General features: G+C 46.9%; 1 protein-coding gene across 3 annotated transcripts in view; it reads left to right on the top strand.

Annotated features, from left to right (window-relative positions):
* Nucleotides 1-22,113, top strand: part of SEPTIN2 (septin 2) — a 488,195-nt gene that overhangs the window by 189,941 nt on the left and 276,141 nt on the right. For all 3 annotated transcript variants that reach the window (XM_030215817.1, XM_030215816.1, XM_030215818.1), the window contains exon 5: nt 20,244-20,367. In XM_030215817.1, the coding sequence (XP_030071677.1) occupies nt 20,244-20,367 (124 nt within the window). The remainder of the gene's footprint in view (nt 1-20,243; nt 20,368-22,113) is intronic.

The following is a 22,113-nucleotide window of genomic DNA, read 5'->3' as shown; positions in this document are numbered from 1 at the left end:
CCTTGATGCACCAAACCCACTTCAGTCTTACGGGTCTCAACCTCCTCCTCCACTTCACCAACCCGAGACCCTAAATCTCTCGGCATGGATATCTATCATCGCCCTGTGAATATCCTTCCGAACTCTAGCAAAGTCCTCTCTCAGATCACGAAACCAGGCTTGTACCTCTCTGTGCACCAGCTCACCCATCACATAGTCTCTCTCCTCTAGCAGACCAGTCCTCACTGGTTCTTCTGACCCCGCTATCTTTTTTTCCTCTTTTTTTTTTTTTTTTTTTTACTGTTTAAATATTTTATTAGGTAACATCACAATACAAACATTGTAGACATGAACAGTTTTATCCCATACATTTCTCCCTTCCTTCCCTCCCCAACCAGCCCCCCTCCCCATCCCACCCCCCCCCCCTTATTCCAACTGTCCTGCTTGGGTTAAATGATGAAATCGAGACCACAGTTCAGAAGCGGGGTTGTACATGCCCACTCTTTTGTCCGTAAGCTGCTCAAATTCTCCAACTATGGAGAGTTTCAAAATCCAGTCCAGTTGTGATGGGGCCCTTTGCTTTTTCCAGTGCAAAGCAATAACGCTCTTAGCCGCTGTTAAGCACATCCTCTTAAGGCGCCTTTGCCATTTGTTACCTCTCCTATTACCTAGTCCTAGCAGACACCATTGCGGCGTACACTTGACCTGCTTATTCGTGTTTTCAGAGATTTTTTTCGTAACAAGTGTCCAAAATGGTCTCAGAAGTCGACAAGACCACCATATATGTAGAAAAGTCCCCTCCTCGTCACCGCATCTCCAGCAAAGTGAGGAGACCAGGGGAAACATGGCATGTAAACGCTGTGCAGTATAGTACCACCTTGTCAATACCTTAAAAGCATTTTCCTTTAACAATACACAGTTTGAAGCTTTTTTAACTTCTGTTACTATAGCTTTCCACTCATTTATCGTAAATTCCTGCTGGAGGTCATGTTCCCATTGTATCATGTAATTACATTTCTCAAAAGATCGACCTCTAATAAATTTATACAACAGGGAGATAACCCGGCCCATTTTCCCCAAGGACCCCCACAAATTTTCTAATTCTTCATAATCTTCCGGATCCCTCCTCAACCACCCTTGTTGGCTCATGTAATGTTTGACTTGTAACATAGTAGATGACGGCAGAAAAAGACCACGGTCCATCCAGTCTGCCCAACAAGACAACTCATGTGTGCTACTTTTGTGTATACCCTACTTTGATTTGTACCTGTGCTCTTCAGGGCACAGACTGTATAAGTCTGCCCAGCACTAGCCCCGCCTCCCAACCACCGGCTCTGGCATAGACCGTATAAGTCTGCCCAGCACTATCCCCGCCCCCCACCACCGGCTCTGGCACAGACCGTATAAGTCTGCCCAGCGCTATCCCTGCCTCCCAACCTCCAGTCCCGCCTCCCACCACTGGCTCTGGCACAGACCGTATAAGTCTGCCCCGCACTATCCCTGCCTCCCAACCTCCAGCCCCGCCTCCCACTACCGGCTCTGCTATCCAATCTCGGTTAAGCTCCTGAGGATCCTTTCCTTCTGAACAGGATTCCTTTATGTTTATCCCACGCATGTTTGAATTCCGTTACCGTTTTCCTCTCCACCACCTCCCGCGGGAGGGCATTCCAAGCATCCACCACTCTCTCCGTGAAGAAATACTTCCTGACATTTTTCTTGAGTCTGCCCCCCTTCAATCTCATTTCATGTCCTCTCGTTCTACCGCCTTCGTATCTCCGGAAAAGGTTCGTTTGCTGATTAATACCTTTCAAATATTTGAACGTCTGTATCATATCACCCCTGTTTCTCCTTTCCTCCAGGGTATACATGTTCAGGTCAGCAAGTCTCTCCTCATACGTCTTGTTACACAAATCCCATACCATTCTCGTAGCTTTTCTTTGCACCGCTTCAATTCTTTTTACATCCTTAGCAAGATACGGCCTCCAAAACTGAACACAATACTCTAGATGGGGCCTCACCAACGACTTATACAGAGGCATCAACACCCCCTTTCTTCTGCTGGTCACACCTCTCTCTATACAGCACAACAACCTTCTAGATACAGCCACCGCCTTGTCACACTGTTTTGTCACCTTCAAATCCTCAGATATTATCACCCCAAGGTCCCTCTCCCCGTCTGAACCTATCAGACTCTCGCCACCTAACACATACGTCTCCCGTGGATTTCTATTCCCTAAGTGCATCACTTTGCATTTCTTCGCATTGAATTTTAATTGCCAGACCTTAGACCATTGTTCTAGCTTCTTCAAATCCTTTTTCATGTTTTCCACTCCCTCCGGGGTGTCCACTCTGTTACAGATCTTAGTATCATCCGCAAATAGGCAAACTTTACCTTCTAACCCTTCGGCAAGGTCACTCACAAATATATTGAACAGAATCGGCCCCAGCACCGATCCTTGAGGCACTCCACTACTCACCTTTCCCTTCTCCGAGCTAACTCCATTCACCACCACCCTCTGACGTCTGTCCGTCAACCAGTTCCTAATCCAGTTCACCACTTTAGGTCCTATCTTCAGCCCATCCAGTTTATTTAAAAGCCTCCTCTGGGGAACCATGTCAAAAGCTTTTTTGACTCGGCCCATTTTCCCCAAGGACCCCCACAAATTTTCTAATTCTTCATAATCTTCCGGATCCCTCCTCAACCACCCTTGTTGGCTCATGTAATGTTTGACTTGTAAATAGAAGAAACTGTCCCCCGCCTCACCCCCACATTGTTCCTGGATCTCATCTAGCGGCCTTAACTCCCCAACATCTAGAAGATCCCTAAAGCATAACAACCCCTCCTCCGCCCACCAACCCGCAACCCGATGTCCCTTACCTGCTGGGAAAGCTGGTTCCCCCCCTATAAATGCTAATGTGGAGTTGTGTCTATTCTGCCAAAACCGTGTTCTAAAGGAGGCCCATAGAGACAACAAGTGTTTGACAAATGGGTTCGTTGTCATCGTTCCATATAGCCTCGACTCCATTGAGGCCCAGAGAACTGATTTCAGATTGTGTCCCCTTACCATCCCTTGGTCTAACATGGCCACCACCGATGGAGACTCTTGACTTCATGCCACTACAAACTTCACCTGCGCAGCCCAAAAATACCATTCCAAATTTGGCACTCCCCTACCACCCAGGTCCACCGACCTCCACATCAATTTCTTATTTAATCTATGTGCTCTGCCCCCCCCCCCCCCCCCCCCCATATAAATTTCAAAATCTCTCTCTGTATCCTTTGTAGTTCTTTTTTAGGTATCTGTATGGGTAAGGTTTGAAACAGAAACAAGATTCTGGGCAAGATATTCATTTGTACTGAGGCTATTCTCCCCCACCAGGATAACCAAGTCCCTTTCCAACCCACCATGTCCCTACAAACCTGTTGAAATAAAGGATCATAATTAAGATGGTATAGTTGGCTCAGTTCCGAGGGTATCTGAAACCCTAGATACTTGAAGCTCCTCTTATTAAGGCGAAACGAAAACCCCCTGATGACCTCGGAAAGTCGATCTTGTGATATAGACACCCCCAACACTTCAGATTTATCATAATTAATTTTATAACCCGAAATCTTACCAAATTGATTTAGCTCCTTTACTAAATTTGGAAGGGTCAGTAGAGGATTCATAACAAAAAAGAGGATGTCATCAGCAAATAGAGCCAACTTATGTTCTCTGCTAGCTACTGTAATTCCTTTTACATCTCTCATCTCCCTTTTGCGCCAATGGTTCAATCGCCAACGCAAATAACAAGGGAGACAACGGGCAGCCTTGCCTTGTCCCCCTCTTTACTTGAAAAGCTTCCGAATAGCCCCCATTCACCTTAATCCGCGCTATGGGTCTCTCATATAGCCGTTGTAACCATCCTATCAAGCCCTCCCCAAATCCCAGATGTTTCATGACCTCCCAAAGATAAGGCCACTCCACCCTGTCGAAGGCCTTTTCGGCGTCTGTACTTAACAATACCAAAGGCCTCCCTCGCTGTTGGGCCTCCCAGACAAGATGGAGTGTTCGGCGTATATTATCAGCCACCTGTCTCCCCTCCACAAACCCTGATTGATCTGGGTGTATCAACTTTGGCAGTATCCCCCCCACCCTGTTTGCAAGGACTTTGGATAAAATCTTAACATCTAGATTGATTAATGAAATTGGTCTATATGACCCACAAACTGATGGATCTTTGCCTGGCTTCAGGATTAATGATATACCCGCTTCGTGCATACTGGTTGGGAGTGAGCAACCTCGAAAGCATGCATTACCCACTCTCATTAATAGGGGGCCCACCTCTCCAGCAAATATCTTATAAAACTTGGCAGAATACCCATCCACCCCCGGGGCTTTCCCCCCTTTAAGCCCTTTGATGACCTGTTTAATTTCTTCTATATGGAAGGGAGCCTCTAATTTTGCGCAATCAACCTCCGATAGCTTAGGCAGATGAAGATGACGCAGTACTCTTCTGATTTCGTCTTTTTCGACACCTAATTCACTAGTATACAATGTTTGATAAAATTGCAGAAATTGATCCCTGATATCCTTGTCTTTATACAACAGCTGATCACCCTGTCCCTTAATTTTCGTGATCAGAGAGTCTCGCTGTCTGTGGCGCAAACAATTAGCTAACATCTTCCCCGATTTATTCCGAAACTCAAAGAGCTTTTGCTGGAGGTCCTTTCGCATAAACTCCACCCTTTCTACTTGTATTTGATCCATGACCCCCCTCCACTTGCGAACCTCCCGCAGCTCCTCCTCCTTACCCCCCTCATGATGTCGGTGTTCCCAATATGCTAACCTCTCCCTGTCCTCCAATTCCTTAGCCTCCCTTTCTCGCTTTTTCCTAGCCCCCCATTTAATTAGGTGCCCCCGTACTACTGCCTTTAAAGCATCCCACAATGTTCCCTCCGAGACTATCCCTACATTATTCGTATTACAGTAATCTTTAATCACCTTACGGATGTCCTCACATACCTTTTTCTCTCCTAAAAGCCCCTCGTTGAGTCGCCAAAATCACTGCCTATCTTCTACTCCCAACCCTTTCAGGTCTATTTCCACTGGGGCATGATCTGAGATGGAAATAGATCCCACATCCGCATCCCTAATATGTTCCCAGAATGAACGGCTACACCAGATCATATCAATCCTCGTATAGGAGCATTGAGAATGCGAAAAGAATGTATAAGCCTTCTGAGTCGGATGCAAAAGTCTCCACACCTCCAGTAAATCCAGTGTCGAGGTAAGCGACTTCAGTCTCCAAGCATGGGACATATGTGGAGTGGTGGACCCCTTTGAATGATCACTAGAAGTATTCCAAATGTTAAAATCTCCCCCATAATCATTCCCCCCCTTTGAAAGTGAAGGAGCTCTTCCTTAATATGTGCAAAGAACTCTCCCTGTCCTGAATTGGGTGCATAAATATTTGCTATGGTCACAGCTATTCCATGCAGTCGCCCTCTAATTGCTAAGCATCGTCCCAAATCATCTCTATAGATGTCTTCAATTTCAAATGCAACCCCTCGTCGAATATAGATGGCTAGTCCACCTACTTTACCCCCTCGTTTATCAAAGTGCATTATACATTCACTATATGCCCTGTGGTTTAAAAGATGGGCTTCCCTGCGCCTAATATGTGTCTCCTGCAGCAGGGCTATATCCCAGCCACTTCTCCGTAGTTCCTGAAACACCAAATTTCTTTTCCTTTGTGAATTTAACCCATTCACGTTCCAAGACCCCACCCTCAACCCTCCCCGTCCCACCCCCCTTTGTTGCTGAGCGGTGTTGCTATCCGCCAGCTTAGAGACCTGAGGAAATAACCCCTCGCCAGAGCTGTCGCCTACAAACCTCCCTGTTTCTCCTTCCCCCCTCCCCTAAAACCTTTCATTCCCCACCCCCCAACATACAACAAAACTCTTTCACATATCAAAACAGTGCAGTGCGGTGAACAACTAACATTTCAACTCAAAACAGAGTATTTCAAATAAGAGCTTGCCTAGTGGCCTTTCTGGGCCCCATGCAGCTTGAAACTTTATCAAACTAGAACCGGCAGTCTCACATACTTCCCTTCAGGGCACTCTGTCCTTTTCAGGCCTCTGGGGACCAGATTTTTTACTGGGTCCCGCCTTCTGCCAAGAAGTTCTTCTCCGTCCGTTAGCTGCGGTTCCTGGGTTCCCTGTCTCGTCCTCGGGAGGCATGTTAGTACATCCCAGCTCTTTCAAGCATCTCCATGCTTCCCTCAATGTGACCACTCGCCTCGTCTGGCCCTCCACTGTGAATTGGAGGCCGAAAGGGAACACCCAGCGGTATCTGTAATTTGACTGTTGAAGATATTTTGTCAGATCCCGAAACTCCCTTCTTCTTTGCAGCGTCCCCAGAGCCAGATCTTGGAACACTAGTACTTTTTGATTGTCCCACGGGATCTCTCCCAGCTTGCGTGCTTTGCGCCAAATCATGTCTTTAATCCGATAGTCCTTAAAGCATGCCACTATATCTCTGGGCTGCTTATCTCTTCGGGGTCCCAGACTCCTGTGCACTCTGTCCAGCAATATCACGGTTTCATCACCGGGTATTGGTGCCCCCTCAGCTGCTGCCATAATAGTTGCACAGATTTCTTTAACAACTCTGGCACAGTCCATATTCTCATCCGTTTTGGGGACCCCCTTAAATCTTAAATTGTTCCTCCTGGACCTATTCTCCAAGTCCTCAAGGTCCAGTTGCATTTTTTCTTTTTCTACACGCAGTGTTTTAATTTCAGATTGTAGTTCCACTATGTCCCCCTCCACATGCCCCAGCACCTCCTCTGCCTGCTCCACCCTGGATCCGATATCTCTCACCTCCTTTTGGATATCAGCCACTGCTTCTTTAATAGTTTTCCGCACTGCCGCCATCTCTGCTTTAAGCGCTTTGAACCATCGCGCTACCTCCTGCTTGGATAGCTCGGATTCACTTTCCTGCTGCTCCATCAGCCCTCTGTCTCGGAGCCTGAGTCCGCATCCGCCATTTTGTCTTTTGTTTTGCGCGGTGTGCGGCTTGAAGTCTCTGATCCGTCCCGCTGATCCGCTACAAATTTAAATTTTTCCAGGCGTTTGCAGGTCGCCATCGGTCCCCGATCTCCGCCGCTCGATTTCACAGTTGCTATCGCGGTATTCGCGGGGGAATTCACTGTTTTCTCCACTGCTCCGACGGAGCTTAAAATTTAGGCAGCCATCTCTGCCGATGACGTCACTTCCTCCCCCTTTTTTTCCTCTTATTCAAACTGCATCCCGTGCCCTGCAGCTCCCCCTGGGCACTGACCCCCATTTGCCCCAGAGTCACACCCACGGCAGCTTCCTTCACCAAAAATTCCTCTTCAGCCCGCACCCCTAACTGAGCTTCCAGGTGTCTCGGGCCCCTCTGGTCACTCTGATCTTTGGGCTGCTCCACTTGCCTTATAGCTCCGCCTGTCATACCCTCCTTCACCTCTCCTCTCGAATCCCTCGTCTCTCTCCGCATCATTGAAGGCTCACCCGGTCTGCCTTCACAGCTTCCTTGCCCCTGCTCCTCTGCCTACTCTCCAATCAGCATCTCCAGAGCCTCCTCATTAATCTCCGGGCATTTCTCACCTCCAGCCACACCAGACTGCTCCACGCTTCGTGCAGCACCCGGCTCCACCATTTTAGCTGAGCACCGCTCCGACCTCGCCAATGAAGACACCGCTGATCTTCCAGCACGGCTTCCCTGCCCCTGCTCCTCAGTCAGCTCATCGCACTGCTTCCCCAGAACCTCTTTATTGTCCAAGGAGCTCTTCCCCGCTCCAGCCTGACCGGACTGCTCCACGCATCGTGCGGTTGTCAGAGCCGTCATTTTGGCTGCGCCCCTCTCCGATACCGCCAACATCACCGCTTTCGCTCCAGGGGTCACGGAGAACTTCCCAACTCTTTTCTCGCCCCTCGAAACCGCAGCAGGAGGGGGTTTAAAGCACTTTTATTAGTTTGCCCTGACGGAGCTCGTTTTTCAAGCTCCCATCACTCTGCTTGATGTCACTTCCTCCCAGAGAGGAGTATTTTTGTGAGTCTGATTCAGACTGCTTCTGGGAGTTTGAAGATGCACCAGATGTCCTTTTCGAGGAGTTCCTCTTTGGACTTCCATCAGATCCCTCCCCTTTACATAAAAGAAGAAAATCTCCACCTAAGGAACTCTGTACTAACTTTAAGGAGATGGATAAGTCCGTCCCTTTTGATTTGGAAACTGAGGATGAGGCCAGGGCTGAGTTGTTGGACATTGTCAGATTTGACTTCCCTCCAAAGGATGCTATGACAGTGCCTGTGCACAGGATTCTTAGGAATGTACAGATGAATCAGCGAGAGAATCCCCTCACTGTTGTACAGCCTTACACACAAAAAGGCTGATTCTATGTATAGATTCCAGAAGGCTCCTGGATTCAAGAAGCTTCAGCTTTCTCATTATTCCATGGCGGTCAAATCGCTCCCGCTAGAGCCAAAAGTTCCAAGACTCATTTCTCAGTGCCCCCCTGGGGGAGGGAGGCTCAGACTTTGGATTCTTTTGGGAGGAATTTTTTTCAGAATGCAGTGCTCACCTCCCACTTATTTTCTTAACAGTTCTTAATGAGCATGAACTTGCTGAACTAGTGAGCAATGTTGTAGAGTTTGTAGATACACTATCCCCAGAGAAGGCTACAGAACTCTGCCAGCTGGGGTCGAAGCAGCAAGAAAGTACGTGGCCTGAGCAACCTATGATGCTTTCGATGTGGCATTCAGTGCCTCCACCATGGATACTGGAATGTGCAGACTTGCCTCACTTCCTGTCTCAGACCTAGAACTAACAGTTCAGGAGAAGCTGACTAATGTTCCATGCCAAGGAGATGATCACTTTGTTATTAAGGTAGAAACATACTGACACTATCAAGTCATTGTCCCAGCCCAGTCTTGGCTCAACCTACTGTGGCGGAAGGCATAAGAGGGCCTCCTACTGTCAAGTGCATATATTCCCTCCACCCTCTCATCCACCCAAGTATACAGCTCCTGCACCTTCACACAGCAGCAGAGGGCTCAAAAGGTCGAACCAGCTCCCCAGTCAAAGCAGGGGACAATCTTTTACTGGCTTCAGTAGGGCGTAGCCACCATAAAAGTAGCTGTTCATGGATGACCTACTGGTAGGAAGGAGGCTGAATTTTTTTCCAAGCAAGATAACCCCTCGTAGCCTCAGGAGAGAAATTGTGGAAGCAGACACGGTCAAAAGTAGGTAAAAACGTAGATAAAATTTATTAGATTAGATGATTGAATTAAAATAATGCCCAACATGGCTGTGTTTCACCCTGCACGGGCTGCATCAGGGGCACAAACTTAACTGTAAGAACAAAATATGAATAATGAATAACAAATCATAAGAAAATTAAAATATTTGAGGCCGGAAGCAAGATGGCGGCCGAATGAGAAGTGCAGGAAGTCGCTCCATACCTACCTTCAAAGTTTTTCTGAAAATCTTGTTTCCTGATGCCAAAGAGACAAGGCAAGCAATGCCCTAGCCCTGCGGCACAGCCAGCCTCTTTGGTGGGAACACTGGACCGCTTTCTGCAATCGAGTGCAGCGACGGGAGCTTCTTCACAGCCGGTGAGCCTGGGGAGAGGATTGCCATTCTCCCATCTTGAAGCCGAAACAACCTTAAGCCACCGATGCTGACGGAAACCCCGAGTGCGGCTCTGGAGATGCTGGACGCCAAAGAGCTGATAGGGTCTCTGGTCATGGGCGCCGGCGGAAACCCCGAGTGCGGCTCTGGAGACGCCGGATGCCAAAGAGCCGATAGGGTCTCCGGTCATGGGCGCCACCTCGGATGTAAGAATGCCGACTTTCCCCGCGTTTGGAACAGTGAGTGATGGAGGGGAAAATAGTCTTGGGGAAAATCAAATTTCACTTGAAAGTCGTCCATCGATGGAATCAACATTCGCAATTGGGCTAGCAAGTAAGTCTTTTCTGCCACTAAAACCGGAGACTATAACTTTGGACACAATTTGGGAAGCATTAGTGGGATTAGAAGCTTCCTTTTCACAGAAATTTACCTCAGTGATTCAACATTCTAACCAAATGCTTGAAAAAATACCAACACTTGAAAAACAAATTATAGCCATGGCAGGGGCGTAGCCAGACACCCAATTTTGGGTGGGCCTGGGCCCAAGATGGGTGGGCAGAAGAACTCCGCCTTGTCCCACAAGTGATTTGGTCTCTCCCTCACTCACCTGCATGCCATATGGTCTCTCAAACACCCCCCTCCTCCGCATACCTTTTAAATAGCAGCTTTTCACCAGCAGTGAGCAGCAACTAATACACACTGCTCAAGTTGACCCCACAGCCTTCCCTCTCATGCAACTTTCTGTTTCCACATAGGCAGAAGTATATCAGAGGGAAGGCTGTGGGGCTGGTTTGAGCAGTATGTATCAGTCACTACGCACTACAGGTGAAGATCTGCTATTTACAAGGTATGCAGGAGGAACAGTTGTTGGGAGTTTTCGGCTGCTGGGGCTTCAGGATCCTTGCCATCATAGGTGTGCTGCTACTGGGTGGGCCTGAGCCCAAAATGGATGGGCCTGGGCCCACCCTTTGCTACGCCACTGAGCCATGGGTAATGAAATGGAAAAAAACTCTTAAGACTACAAGATTGCCAACAGATTCAAGTTAATATGATTCAAGAAAATCTTGTCCTTCAAAATAAGATTGAGATTCTGGAAAACTATCAAAGGTCCAATACCCTTAGGCTAATACGTTTTCCTAAGCAATTGTCAATCTTACCTCTTATAACCTTTATAAAATATCTAACAGAGGTTTTGAAAATTCCGGAACAGTCACATCCTCCTATATCCAAAATATATTACATTTCACCTTTCCAGAAGAGAGAATTAGACCGAGGAAAGAGACATGATGAACCTGTGGAAACCTTAGACCTGAATTTAACTCAAATCCTTGAAGATGATAAAGTGGGACTGACAACTGCTACACTTAAAGTAACCTTTATTTTACAACCCAATAGAGATTGGATACTTAAGCAGTATTTTCTAATTAGAGATCAAAATTTCCTTGAATGTAAAATAAGAATGTATCCAGATGTATCTAAAACTACTCAAAAGAAAAGGCAAGAGTTTCTTAAATTGTGCCCTAATGCTTTGCAGCTGGGCGCTTTATTTTGGTTAAATTTTCCTTGCAAATGTGTTCTAAAGTTAAACTTTGTTAAATATATATTTTTTTATCCTAAACAATTGAACTCTTTTCTGGAATCCAAGACAGCTGACTTATCCGTTCCACAGCCAAGGAATATAGGAACTTCAACGCCATGATAATTTAGAGATCACTCAAACTTCTTCTCTGCCGCCTTTTTCTTATTTTATTTTATAATTTTTTTCCTAAGTATTGAGGAATTGCCTCCTTATAGTGGACTAAAGATGAGCAAAGCCAATCATTTAGTCAAATGTATTAATTAGTTTCCTTAAGTTTTATAAAGTCTTTTATAATCATCTATTCTGTATCAAGCTTTGTACTTGAAAAACATTGTAAATTTATAATTAAAAAAAAGAAAAAAAAAAAGAAAATTAAAATATTCAAACATTTAAAAACAGTACAACTACATAATAATTATCCAGTATACATAATGAATACTAAATCATTAAACATAATGTGTATAGAGTGACTTATCAAAACTACATACAAAGCGTGTGGGAACCAGAGTGGTTACATACCCTTGTGGTGTAAGATTCATATCACCATAAGGCTTTGCTGTGGGTGATATAAAAATCAAGACGAGGAAGGTCATCTTTTAACAATTATTCCATTTCATCATGCTGATCAATCCATAGACTGGTGGGTTGTGTCCATCTACCAGCAGGTGGAGATAGAGAGCAAACTTTGCCTCCCTATATGTGGTCATGTGCTGCCGGAAACTCCTCAGTATGTTCTCTATCTCAGCAGGTGGTGGTCACACACAGCAGCAGCTCTGGCTAGGCCTCCAAGCCTAATTTTTAGGTTTTGTTGAGTGCCTGGGGTTGAGGGCTCTTTTGAGCAAGTGCAAACCTGGTGGTGCCAGGTCCCTCCTTTTCTCCCCCCTCCCGCTGGCTCCGTTAAAAAAAAAAAAAAAAAAAAAAATTTTGAACGTCCTTAAAGGCGTTTATTTCGACGTTTATTTAAACGTTCATTGCAGCTGCTCACTGGGACACCAGGTCGTTACAGCTCGGAGCGGAAAGCAGGTAAATTTTTACCTTTTTTATAGCGGGCAGGGGATCCCCGATTTATCTCCACGTGGCATATGGCGTCGGAGGGCGAGGGCGTAAAGAGTCGCTCCCCGGATCGCTTGAGCGCTTCTAGAGGGGATGCGGGGGTCTTAAAGCCTGATTCGCCCTTGTTGGGTGACAGTTTCATGACCGATGAATGTCCCAGTCCTTCATCCGGCGTGGCGGTTTTTCCCGCCATAAACGCCCATCCCCCGCTCCTCGCCTCCGCCATCTTGGCCAGCCACGCGGCTCGGACGGCTTCTTCTTGGGCCGCCCTTGAGGTTGGAGACATTAATGCCATGAACGCCCTTAATTTGGGCGACGGCACCAAAGCGGCTAAAGTTAAGCGCCGCTCTTCCCGCGCGGCTCCTTCGCGGAGTGTCGCGCCGGGCGCCATTTTGGATGCGCAGCATGTCTCTCCCCCGCTCTTGCGAGCGCCGGTTGAGGGTGCGTCTAGGGCTGTTGCCCAGGCTGCGGAAGTGCACAGTCTGGGGGGTTTCTCCCCCGAGTTTGTTTTGCTGCTGCATCAGGCCTTCCTTATGCAAAACGCTGCCCCTGCTCCCTCGTCTGGTAAAGAGGTTGAGGTTCCCAGAGGTAAACGCCCTCGGGTTGATTCCCAGGCCTTGGAGGACTTTGTCTCCTCCGATGTAGATGAGGGCAGCGTATCTGAGTTCTCCCAACGGTCCTTTGCGGATTCCTTGGAGGAGACGGATCCCCGCTCGGATGGAGCGGATGACCCCTCTGTAGCGCGGATCTTTAGCTCAGAGGATTTGCCCAACCTGTTAGTGCAGGCCATGGGCATTTTGAAGATTTCCTCTCCGGAGGACGTCTCTCCCTCAGCCCCTGTTGGCTCTGCCATTATGCTGGGGACGAAACGCCCGCCTAGAACCTTCCACGTGCATGTTGCCATGCACACCTTAATTTCGGCTCAATGGGATGTCCCGGAAGCGAGCCTTGAAGTGGCTAGGGCTATGTCCCGCCTCTATTCTTTGCCTGAAAGTGAACGTGAGGCCTTTCTGTGGCCTACCGTGGATTCTTTAATCACTGCGGTGACTAAGAAAACGGCGTTACCAGTGGAAGGTGGCACGGCCCTAAAGGACGCCCAAGACAGAAGATTGGAGGCGGCCTTAAGGTCGTCCTTTGAGGCGGCTGCTTTAAGTTTGCAGGCCTCAGTTTGCGGCTCTTATGTGGCCAGGGCGTGCCTGACTATGGTGCAGCGGGCTTCCCCCTCGGATCATTCCTTGAGGGCTGATTGGCCGGCCCTGGAATCGGGCTTAGCCTATTTGGCAGACTTGCTGTATGAGGTCTTGAGAGCCTCAGCTAAAGGCATGGCTCAGACAATCTCTGCGCGGCGGTGGCTTTGGCTGAAGCATTGGTCTGCTGACCACGCCTCTAAATCCCGCCTGGCTAGATTGCCTTTTAAAGGCAAGCTGCTCTTTGGGGTCGAGCTGGACAAGATCGTGACCGATCTCGGCACGTCTAAGGGCAAGAAGTTACCAGAGGTCGGGGCTCGGGCCAGTGCTCGCCCCGGTACCTCCAGAGGACGGTTGCAGGAAGCCCGTCGGTACCGCCCGGGCAGGTCGGGCTCCTCTGCCCCCTCTTCCTTCAAGAGGAACTTCTCCCCCAAGCAGCATTCCTTTCGCAGAGACCGCCGTCCCGGAGGTGCTCCCTCCGGTCCTCCCCCAGGGTCTCGTACCCAATGACGGGGCCTTGGTCCACGCCCCGGTGCAGATTGGAGGACGGCTGTCCTCGTTTATGGGCGAGTGGACCACAATAACTTCAGACGCTTGGGTGCTGGAAGTCATCAGAGACGGCTACAAGCTAGAGTTCTGCCGACCCTTAAAAGAAGGGTTTGTACTCTCTCCCTGCAAGTCTCCGGTCAAAGCTGTGGCAGTGCAGCAGACCTTGGACAATCTGATCCGCCTGGGGGCGGTCGTTCCGGTGCCAGAAAATCAGCTTGGCAAGGGACGTTACTCCTTTTTCTTTGTGCTTCCAAAGAAAGGAGGTTCTGTACGGCCTATCCTCGACCTCAAGGGGTCCATTGGGCCTTGAAAGTTCGGCACTTTCGCATGGAGACCCTCCGCTCTGTTATAGCGGCAGTGAAGGCAGGAGAGTTCCTGGCATCCTTGGACAGCAAGGACGCATACTTGCATATTTCCATCTGGCCTCCTCATCAACGCTGTCTGCGTTTTGCAGTACTGGGCCGACACTTCCAGTTCAGAGCCCTCCCGTTCGGGTTGGCTACTGCTCCGCGGACCTTCTCCAAAGTAATGGTGGTCATCGCGTCCTTCCTGAGGAAGGAAGGAGTTCAAGTCCATCCTTATCTGGACGACTGGTTGATCCAAGCCCCCTCTTATGCAGAGTGCGGCAAAGCTGTGAACCGGGTGGTTGCTCTTTTGAGCTCCCCGAGGTGGATCATCAACTGGGAGAAAAGCCAGCTGCGCCCGACTCAGTCCCTGGAGTATCTGGGAGTTCGATTCGACACCCAAGTGGACAGAGTGTTCCTGCCAGACAATCGGATTGTCAAGCTTCAGGCTCAGGTGGACTAGTTCCTAGTAGCCTCTCCTATTCGGGCTTGGGACTATGTGCAGCTGTTGGGCTCTATGACGGCCACGATGGATGTAGTGCCCTGGGCCAGGGCTCGTATGAGACCACTACAACAATCTCTGCTGCTGCGCTGGACTCCGATGTCGGAGGATTATGCTGTGCGCCTTCCCTTGGACCCAGCAGTGCGCAAGGCGCTGAGCTGGTGGAAGCAGACAGACAAGTTGTCTGCAGGAATGCCTCTGGTGACCCCGGAGTGGATTGTCGTCACGACGGACACCTCTTTGTCGGGCTGGGGAGCCCACTGCTTGGGAAGGACAGCGCAGGGGCTCTGGTCTCCTGCAGAGGCAAAGTGGTCTATGAACCTCCTGGAACTCAGAGCCATTCGGTTGGCGCTTTTAGAGTTCATCCCGGTACTGGCGTTGAAGCCAGTACGGGTCCTGTTGGACAATGCCACGGCTGTGGTCTATGTCAACCGCCAGGGAGGTACCAAGAGCGCCCCTCTAGCCAAGGAAGCCATGAATCTATGCCAGTGGGCGGTAGCGAGCCTGGAGCAGCTGTCAGCAGCCCACATTGCTGGAGTCATGAATGTCAAGGCGGACTTTCTCAGTCGCCATACCTTGGATCCCGGAGAGTGGCAGTTATCGGCTCGGGCGTTCTTGGATATCACGAAGCGCTGGGGCCAGCCGAGCCTAGATCTGATGGCGTCATCAGCCAATTGCCAAGTGCCGCGCTTTTGCAGCAGAGGACGGGACCCTCGATCTCTGGGAGTAGATGCTCTTCTCTAACAGTGGCCAACACAAGAGCTTCTCTATGTGTTCCCGCCCTGGCCCATGTTGGGCAGGGTGCTAGACCGATTGGCAAAGCATCCGGGCCGGATAATCCTGGTGGGGCTGCCAGTGGAGCAGGGTCTGTTACATCAGGGTCCCGTGGTGATGGAGGATCCCTCCCCCTTTGGTCTTACGGCCTGGCTATTGAGCGGCAGCGTCTGAGGAAGAAGGACTTCTCAGACAAGGTCATCGCCACTATGCTGAGAGCGAGGAAGCGCTCTACTTTTACTGCTTACGCCAGGGTTTGGCGTACCTTTGCAGCGTGGTGAAGCAGGCTCATTTTCTCCATTCACTGCTCCAATTTCTTCAGTGTTGGCATTCCTGCAAGAAGGTCTGGAGAAAGGCCTGTCGCTCAGTTCCCTTAAAGTCCAGGTAGCGGCCCTGGCTTGCTTCAGGGGCCGCCTGAAGGATGCTTCCCTGGCTTCGCAGCCAGATGTGGTGCGTTTTCTCAAGGGAGTTAAGCACCTGCGCCCTCCTCTGCACTCAGTGGTGCCTGCGTGGAATTTTAACCTGGTGCTAAGAGCATTACAGAAGCCGCCTTTTGAACCCTTGTTGAGGGCATCTCTGAAAGACCTGACGTTGAAAGCAGTCTTTTTGGTGGCTATCACTTCAGCCAGAAGAGTTTCCGAGCTCCAGGCACTCTCATGTCGAGAGCCCTTTCTGCAGTTCACTGAGGCAGGAGTGTCTATTCGCACAGTGCCTTCCTTCTTGCCCAAGATTGTTTCTCGCTTCCATGTTAATCAGCAGCTCTGTCTCCCTTCCTTTCATAGGGAGGACTACCCAGAGGAGTACTCTGCTCTTAAATATCTGGATGTGAGACGAGTCATCATCAGATACTTGGAAGTGACCAATGATTTCCGGAAATCGGATCATCTGTTTGTCCTGGTTGCAGGTCCTCGTAAGGGTCTGCAGGCTGCTAAGCCTACAGTGGCAAGATGGGTCAAGGAAGCCATTGCAGCGGCTTATGTGGCCGCGGGGAAGGTGCCGCCTATACAGCTGAAGGCTCTCTCCTCTAGAGCTCAGGCGGCCTCGATGGCAGAGGCCGGGTCCGTCTCCTTGGAAGACATATGCAAGGCGGCAGCTTGGGCATCGGCCCATACATTCTCCAAGCATTACCGCTTGACTGTGGCTGCTCGGGCGGAGGCCCGGTTTGGAGCTTCAGTGTTGCGATCAGGGATTGCTATGTCCCGCCCTGGGTGAGTACTGCTTCGGTACATCCCACCAGTCTATGGATTGATCAGCATGATGAAATGGAAGGTAAAATTAGGTTTCATACCTGATAATTTTCTTTCCATTAATCATAGCTGATCAATCCATAGCCCCTCCCAGATATCTGTACTGTTTTTATTCTGGTTGCATTTCAGGTTCAAGTTTAGTCTTCAGTTACTTCAGAAAGACTTCGTGTTCAAGTTTTTTCACTTGGATTCTTCAAGAGTTGAGACGAGTTTGTGTTACAGTGAGCTGCTGCATTCCTCTCCCCTCCGTTTTACGGGGCTGGATTGAGACTTAAAATTCTGCCGGCACTCCCTCCCGCTTCGTGCGGTTGTAGGGCAGCTTTGTACCCCTCCCGCTTCGGCGGTGTTAGGGTCAGTCAGCTCCTCCCGCGGTTGCGGTTGCAGGATAAGCCAGATCCCCCCGCATCGGCGGGTGTGGTGTCCCTCCCCCGCTCCGCGGGGATGAGCTGGACGGATTCCCCTCCCCCACTTGTGTGGGGATGAGCTGGGTTAATTCCCCTCCCCCGTTTCGGCGGTGGTGAGCTGGGCAGAGTGTCCCTTCGTGGGTGTAATTCTCTAAGTGCTGAGTCCTGCGGATGGAGCTTTGATATCGACATACTGAGGAGTTTCCGGCAGCACATGACCACATATAGGGAGGCAAAGTTTGCTCTCTATCTCCACCTGCTGGTAGATGGACACAACCCACCAGTCTATGGATTGATCAGCTATGATTAATGGAAAGAAAATTATCAGGTATGAAACCTAATTTTACCTTTTATAGATTCAAATTTGCAAAAGTTCAACTTTAATCAGCCGAGGAACTCTTGACTTGCCCTTCATGCCCGTATGTTTATTTTGTAAAAATGACGGGGTTTTTTCAGGATTTATTTTAGTTTCTTTTGAATGGTAGCCATGTTGTCTCCTAAGGTCATGACATGCAAAAACAGTAGGCTGCTACACAGAGACCCCTCTAGAGATGGAGATCTCGGTAAGTTGTTTGATATTTATAGTAAATCCTCCTGTATTTAGCTTAACTTTTTAACAAATGTAATTGATACAAGTGCTGTCTTTCATTTTGATTTTTTTTATATATCACTCACAGTAAAGCCTTATGGTGATGTGAATCTTTTACACCACAGGGATATGCATTCACAACACACTCCATTCTGGTTCCCACGCACTTTGTTTGTAGTTAAGTTACTCCAAGAACAGAGTCTGCATACGCCACATTGAGCCTACAAATAGGTGGGAAAATGTGGGATTCAAATGTAATAAATAAATAAGATATCGCTAGAAGGTTGTATGGCTTCAAGTGGATGAGGTTTGCCATCTGGTATGAAGGCAAGTCCACAGATCCTTGATTCTTTCTCCTTTCTCCAAGTTAGCCTCTTGAAATTGATCATAAACACTGTAATGATGGTTTGACTAGGAAAAAGGGTCGATGTGTTAAGAGTAATAAGAAGATTAGGGAAAGACACAAAAGTACATCCCTTTCACACTACTTAAACTACGATGAAGGCCTCCAGATTCCGTGATGCTGCAGTACTGGCCATAAAATGTGACCTTTGTTATGAAATTGGCCAGGCCCTATGTAACTGCTGTGGGGAAACTTGGATCCAATTTGAAACAGAAATGGGAGATATTTTTTCCTTCTTACCTGCATCAATCCCAGTTTAGCACTAGAAGAAGAGGGGAAGTGTGGATCTGTCTGCATCTTTTTCCTTGCACTACTTTGTAGCTAGGTTGATATTTTTTAAACTATGGTGGACACTATAGTATAACATTATGTAATAACATTGAGCCAAGTACACTAAATTAGTGTGAATTTATGGTATTGCAACAAACAAGGAAAAATACCTTAAACACCCAGACACCTGGAAGGAAACCCCTGTGTGTTTACTGGGGTTATGAATTATATCATTGATAAAATAAATACTAACAACCGTTAAAAGATACATAAACAATTCCTTTATTTATTAAATGTAATATATAACCCAACTACAATTTTAAATAACCCATAGTTGTAAAAGTATACTATTCTAAATCCATACACTTACTCACACATACATTCATACACAACTTGCTAAAAATTTTTTTTTAATTTTTATAACCCAATGTGTTCCAATATCGTAACACATATATTCAATAGTTTGTTATCACATAAGTAGGGTGAATACTGTCCCAATGTCATGAATGCTTCAAGCATATATCATAGACTCAAACCATCAAGTCAGTATGATGATAATCCTGAGCCAACGGAAGCTTCAATCCTTGAAAATCGATGATTTCAAAAGTTTCACATTCCAGATATAGTCATCTGATAGCTGTTGATAATTCTTATAAACTTTCACATAAACAACTTGTTAAATTGTGAAAAGTCAATCCACCGAAAAACTAGGACCCAACATGATCATGTTTCGCTATATCTAGCGTCAGGGGTCTTGAATTCCGCTCTTCCGGGTTGGTGGGATTGTCGACTACCAGCGATGTGCCGGTGAGACCGCCCCTAAGGACACCCACAAGTATTTGTTTAAATATAATCACAATGTGCAGTTATAATTTTTCACTTTTTTGGTCATAATCACCATTAAAAACTGCAACTAAGTCCATATAGCATATCAACATTCAAAAAAAGAAAAGAAACACTTAACTTTCACCCAGCTGTGGCCCAGCCGAGGCCTCATCAGGGGCTATGTTTAAAAAAAAAAAGGTGTCAAGAGTGTTATGCTACTTCAATCTTTGTTATTCCTTAAGAATGGATAGCAACATCGAAAATTAACTGGAATGGGACTTGATATACCGCCTTTCTGTGGTTTTTACAACAACTTTCAAAGCAGTTTACATATTATGTACTGGTACGTATTTGTACCTGGGGCAATGAGGTTTAAGTGACTTGCCCAGAGTCACAAGGAGCTGCAGTGGGAATCAAACCCAGTTCCCCAGGATCTGCTGCACTAACCACTAGGCTACTCCTCCATGCCAGCACTGTCTTAAGCCCGTATTCTTTAGCAGAATCTGGGTGCTCAGATGCCATTATAGAATAAGTGCTTCCCATGCTGCACTGCTGCGCCTAAAAGGTGCGCACTCACAGGATTGCCCACCAAATGTATTGTAGTCAAATAAAAAGGTGGTGTGTTAAACATTTTTTGTTTTCCTTTATTTCCATGTATTCAAGTGAACTTTTGTGGGAAACCACACAATTTTTATAGCATATAAAGAAGTAGATGTGGCTATTTAGTTTTGTTTATTTTCATCATTTGATTATTTGTATATGTTGTGTGTTTTTCTTTAGTACAGCTGGATTCTGAGAATCCAGTTAGACATTGGCCCAACCTCAGCTTGTCAGGGTTCTTCTGCATTTTTTTTTGTCAATGTCAACTTTGCTGTTTTTCAGAGAAAATTGAAAGGACTGTAGAGATTGAGGCCTCGACAGTGGAGATAGAAGAAAGGGGGGTAAAGCTACGCCTTACAGTTGTAGATACCCCAGGATATGGAGATGCTATTAACTGCAAGGACTGGTATGTACTATCCACTCTTTCATTTTATCTGTGGAAAAATTCACCTTGAAAGTTCCAAGGGAGTAGACTTGGGAACAATATCAGAATATTTTTTTTTCACCAAAAGTGTGGTAGAAGAACTGGTAGAGAAAAAAATAGTAGAATTAGGAATTTTTTTTTTTTAAAGTGTAAAACACAGGGGGTCACTAGTGGTAAGAGGATGGAAATGAGGCACTGGAATAACCTGCAGAGTGAGTTACAACCCTAAAATCAGTAGCCCTATGGGAAATCTTTAAGGGGAAACCTGCAAACCCTAAAAGACAGTGGTATTACTTGAATCAGTGAGGGACCCAGCAAAAAAGGATTCAATATATGAATTATATGTTCATCTTCCTGAGTGGATAAATTGCTGAGCAAACTGGACAGACCAATTTTGGACTTCATTTGTCACCCTCTGCTATATTACTGTGCCAAAACCTTCAGTTCCCATATTTTCATGCTCATGAAGTTATAATGCTGAGAAAGTGTGTGAAACACTTAAGATGGTCTGTGTTTTAGCATAAGTTAACCTCAAAGCATTAGATCCTTATCTAAACAATGAGAGAAAGCTAACCACACTGAATAGGACAGACAAAGAAGACATATTTTGATTATTTGTTAAACAAAAGGACATTTTTCATGCATGAGCACTTACTATTGTGCATGAGCACTTACTATTGTGTATGAGCCCCTTAATTAGCTAATTAAATCAGGTTCTTAAATAATGAACAAATCACCCAGTATAATATATCTAAACATGTGAGTTTGGTCTTTGCCATGAAAAATAGTGAGAACTCATCAAAAGAAGTTTCAGAGCCCAACAAAAGAATAGTTGATGTGCATATCTCTGAATAAAGTAAAAAGACCATTTCTTAATATTAAGGGGTGCCATCTATCTACCGCCAGTCTACAAATAGAAAAAATTGAAGACTATGGTGACTCTACCCAGCAGTGATTGTCCTGGCAAGATATCCCCAAGAGCAGACCAGGAATATCATCCAAGAAATCATAAAGAACCCGAGACTAATATGTAAATATATGCAAGCCTCATTGACTATGGCTGATGTGAAGGTTCGTGCATCAACCATTGGGTAAAAAAAACTGAAGGAACATGGTTACTCATTTCAGCTTCTACAAAGTGAATGAGAATAATGCTCAAGACTTCTCGGGTAATTAAACTTTTTGGTTACAATATCAAAAGTTTTATTTATGGAAAAAAAATGCTGCCTTCCAAAGTAAGAACCTCACACTGACTGTTAAGCATAGTTATGGAAGTATCGTGGTATGAGATTTTGCTGCATTAGGACCTGGACAGTTTGATGATATTGATTAGAACCATGAATTCTACTTTATAACTGACAATCCTAGAAATGAATGTCGAGCCATCTGCTTTGAGCCAAAAGTGAGTCATGCAACAAGACGGTGATCCTAAGTCAGCACTTACCAAAATCTATGCGTTGGTGACCACATTCATGCAGCAACAAAAGCATGTGACCCCCCCCCCCTCCCAAAATGATGCCTCTACAGAAGGCTCATCTATGAAGTGACCTGAAATCACGATTCAGTTTGAGAGGCCCTGCCTAAACTTTCAAATGTGTACTGAAGCATGGTTGATATATATATATATATATATATATATATATATATATATAAACCATGCTTAAATCCGCCCCCGACCGCTTCATAGCAGACCTCACATCCCACCTAAACTACATGCTCCAACAAGGT

Source organism: Microcaecilia unicolor, chromosome 10 (assembly GCF_901765095.1).
Source record: "Microcaecilia unicolor chromosome 10, aMicUni1.1, whole genome shotgun sequence".
Taxonomy (NCBI): Eukaryota; Metazoa; Chordata; class Amphibia; order Gymnophiona; family Siphonopidae; genus Microcaecilia; species Microcaecilia unicolor.
This window is presented reverse-complemented; position numbering and strand designations above follow the sequence as displayed.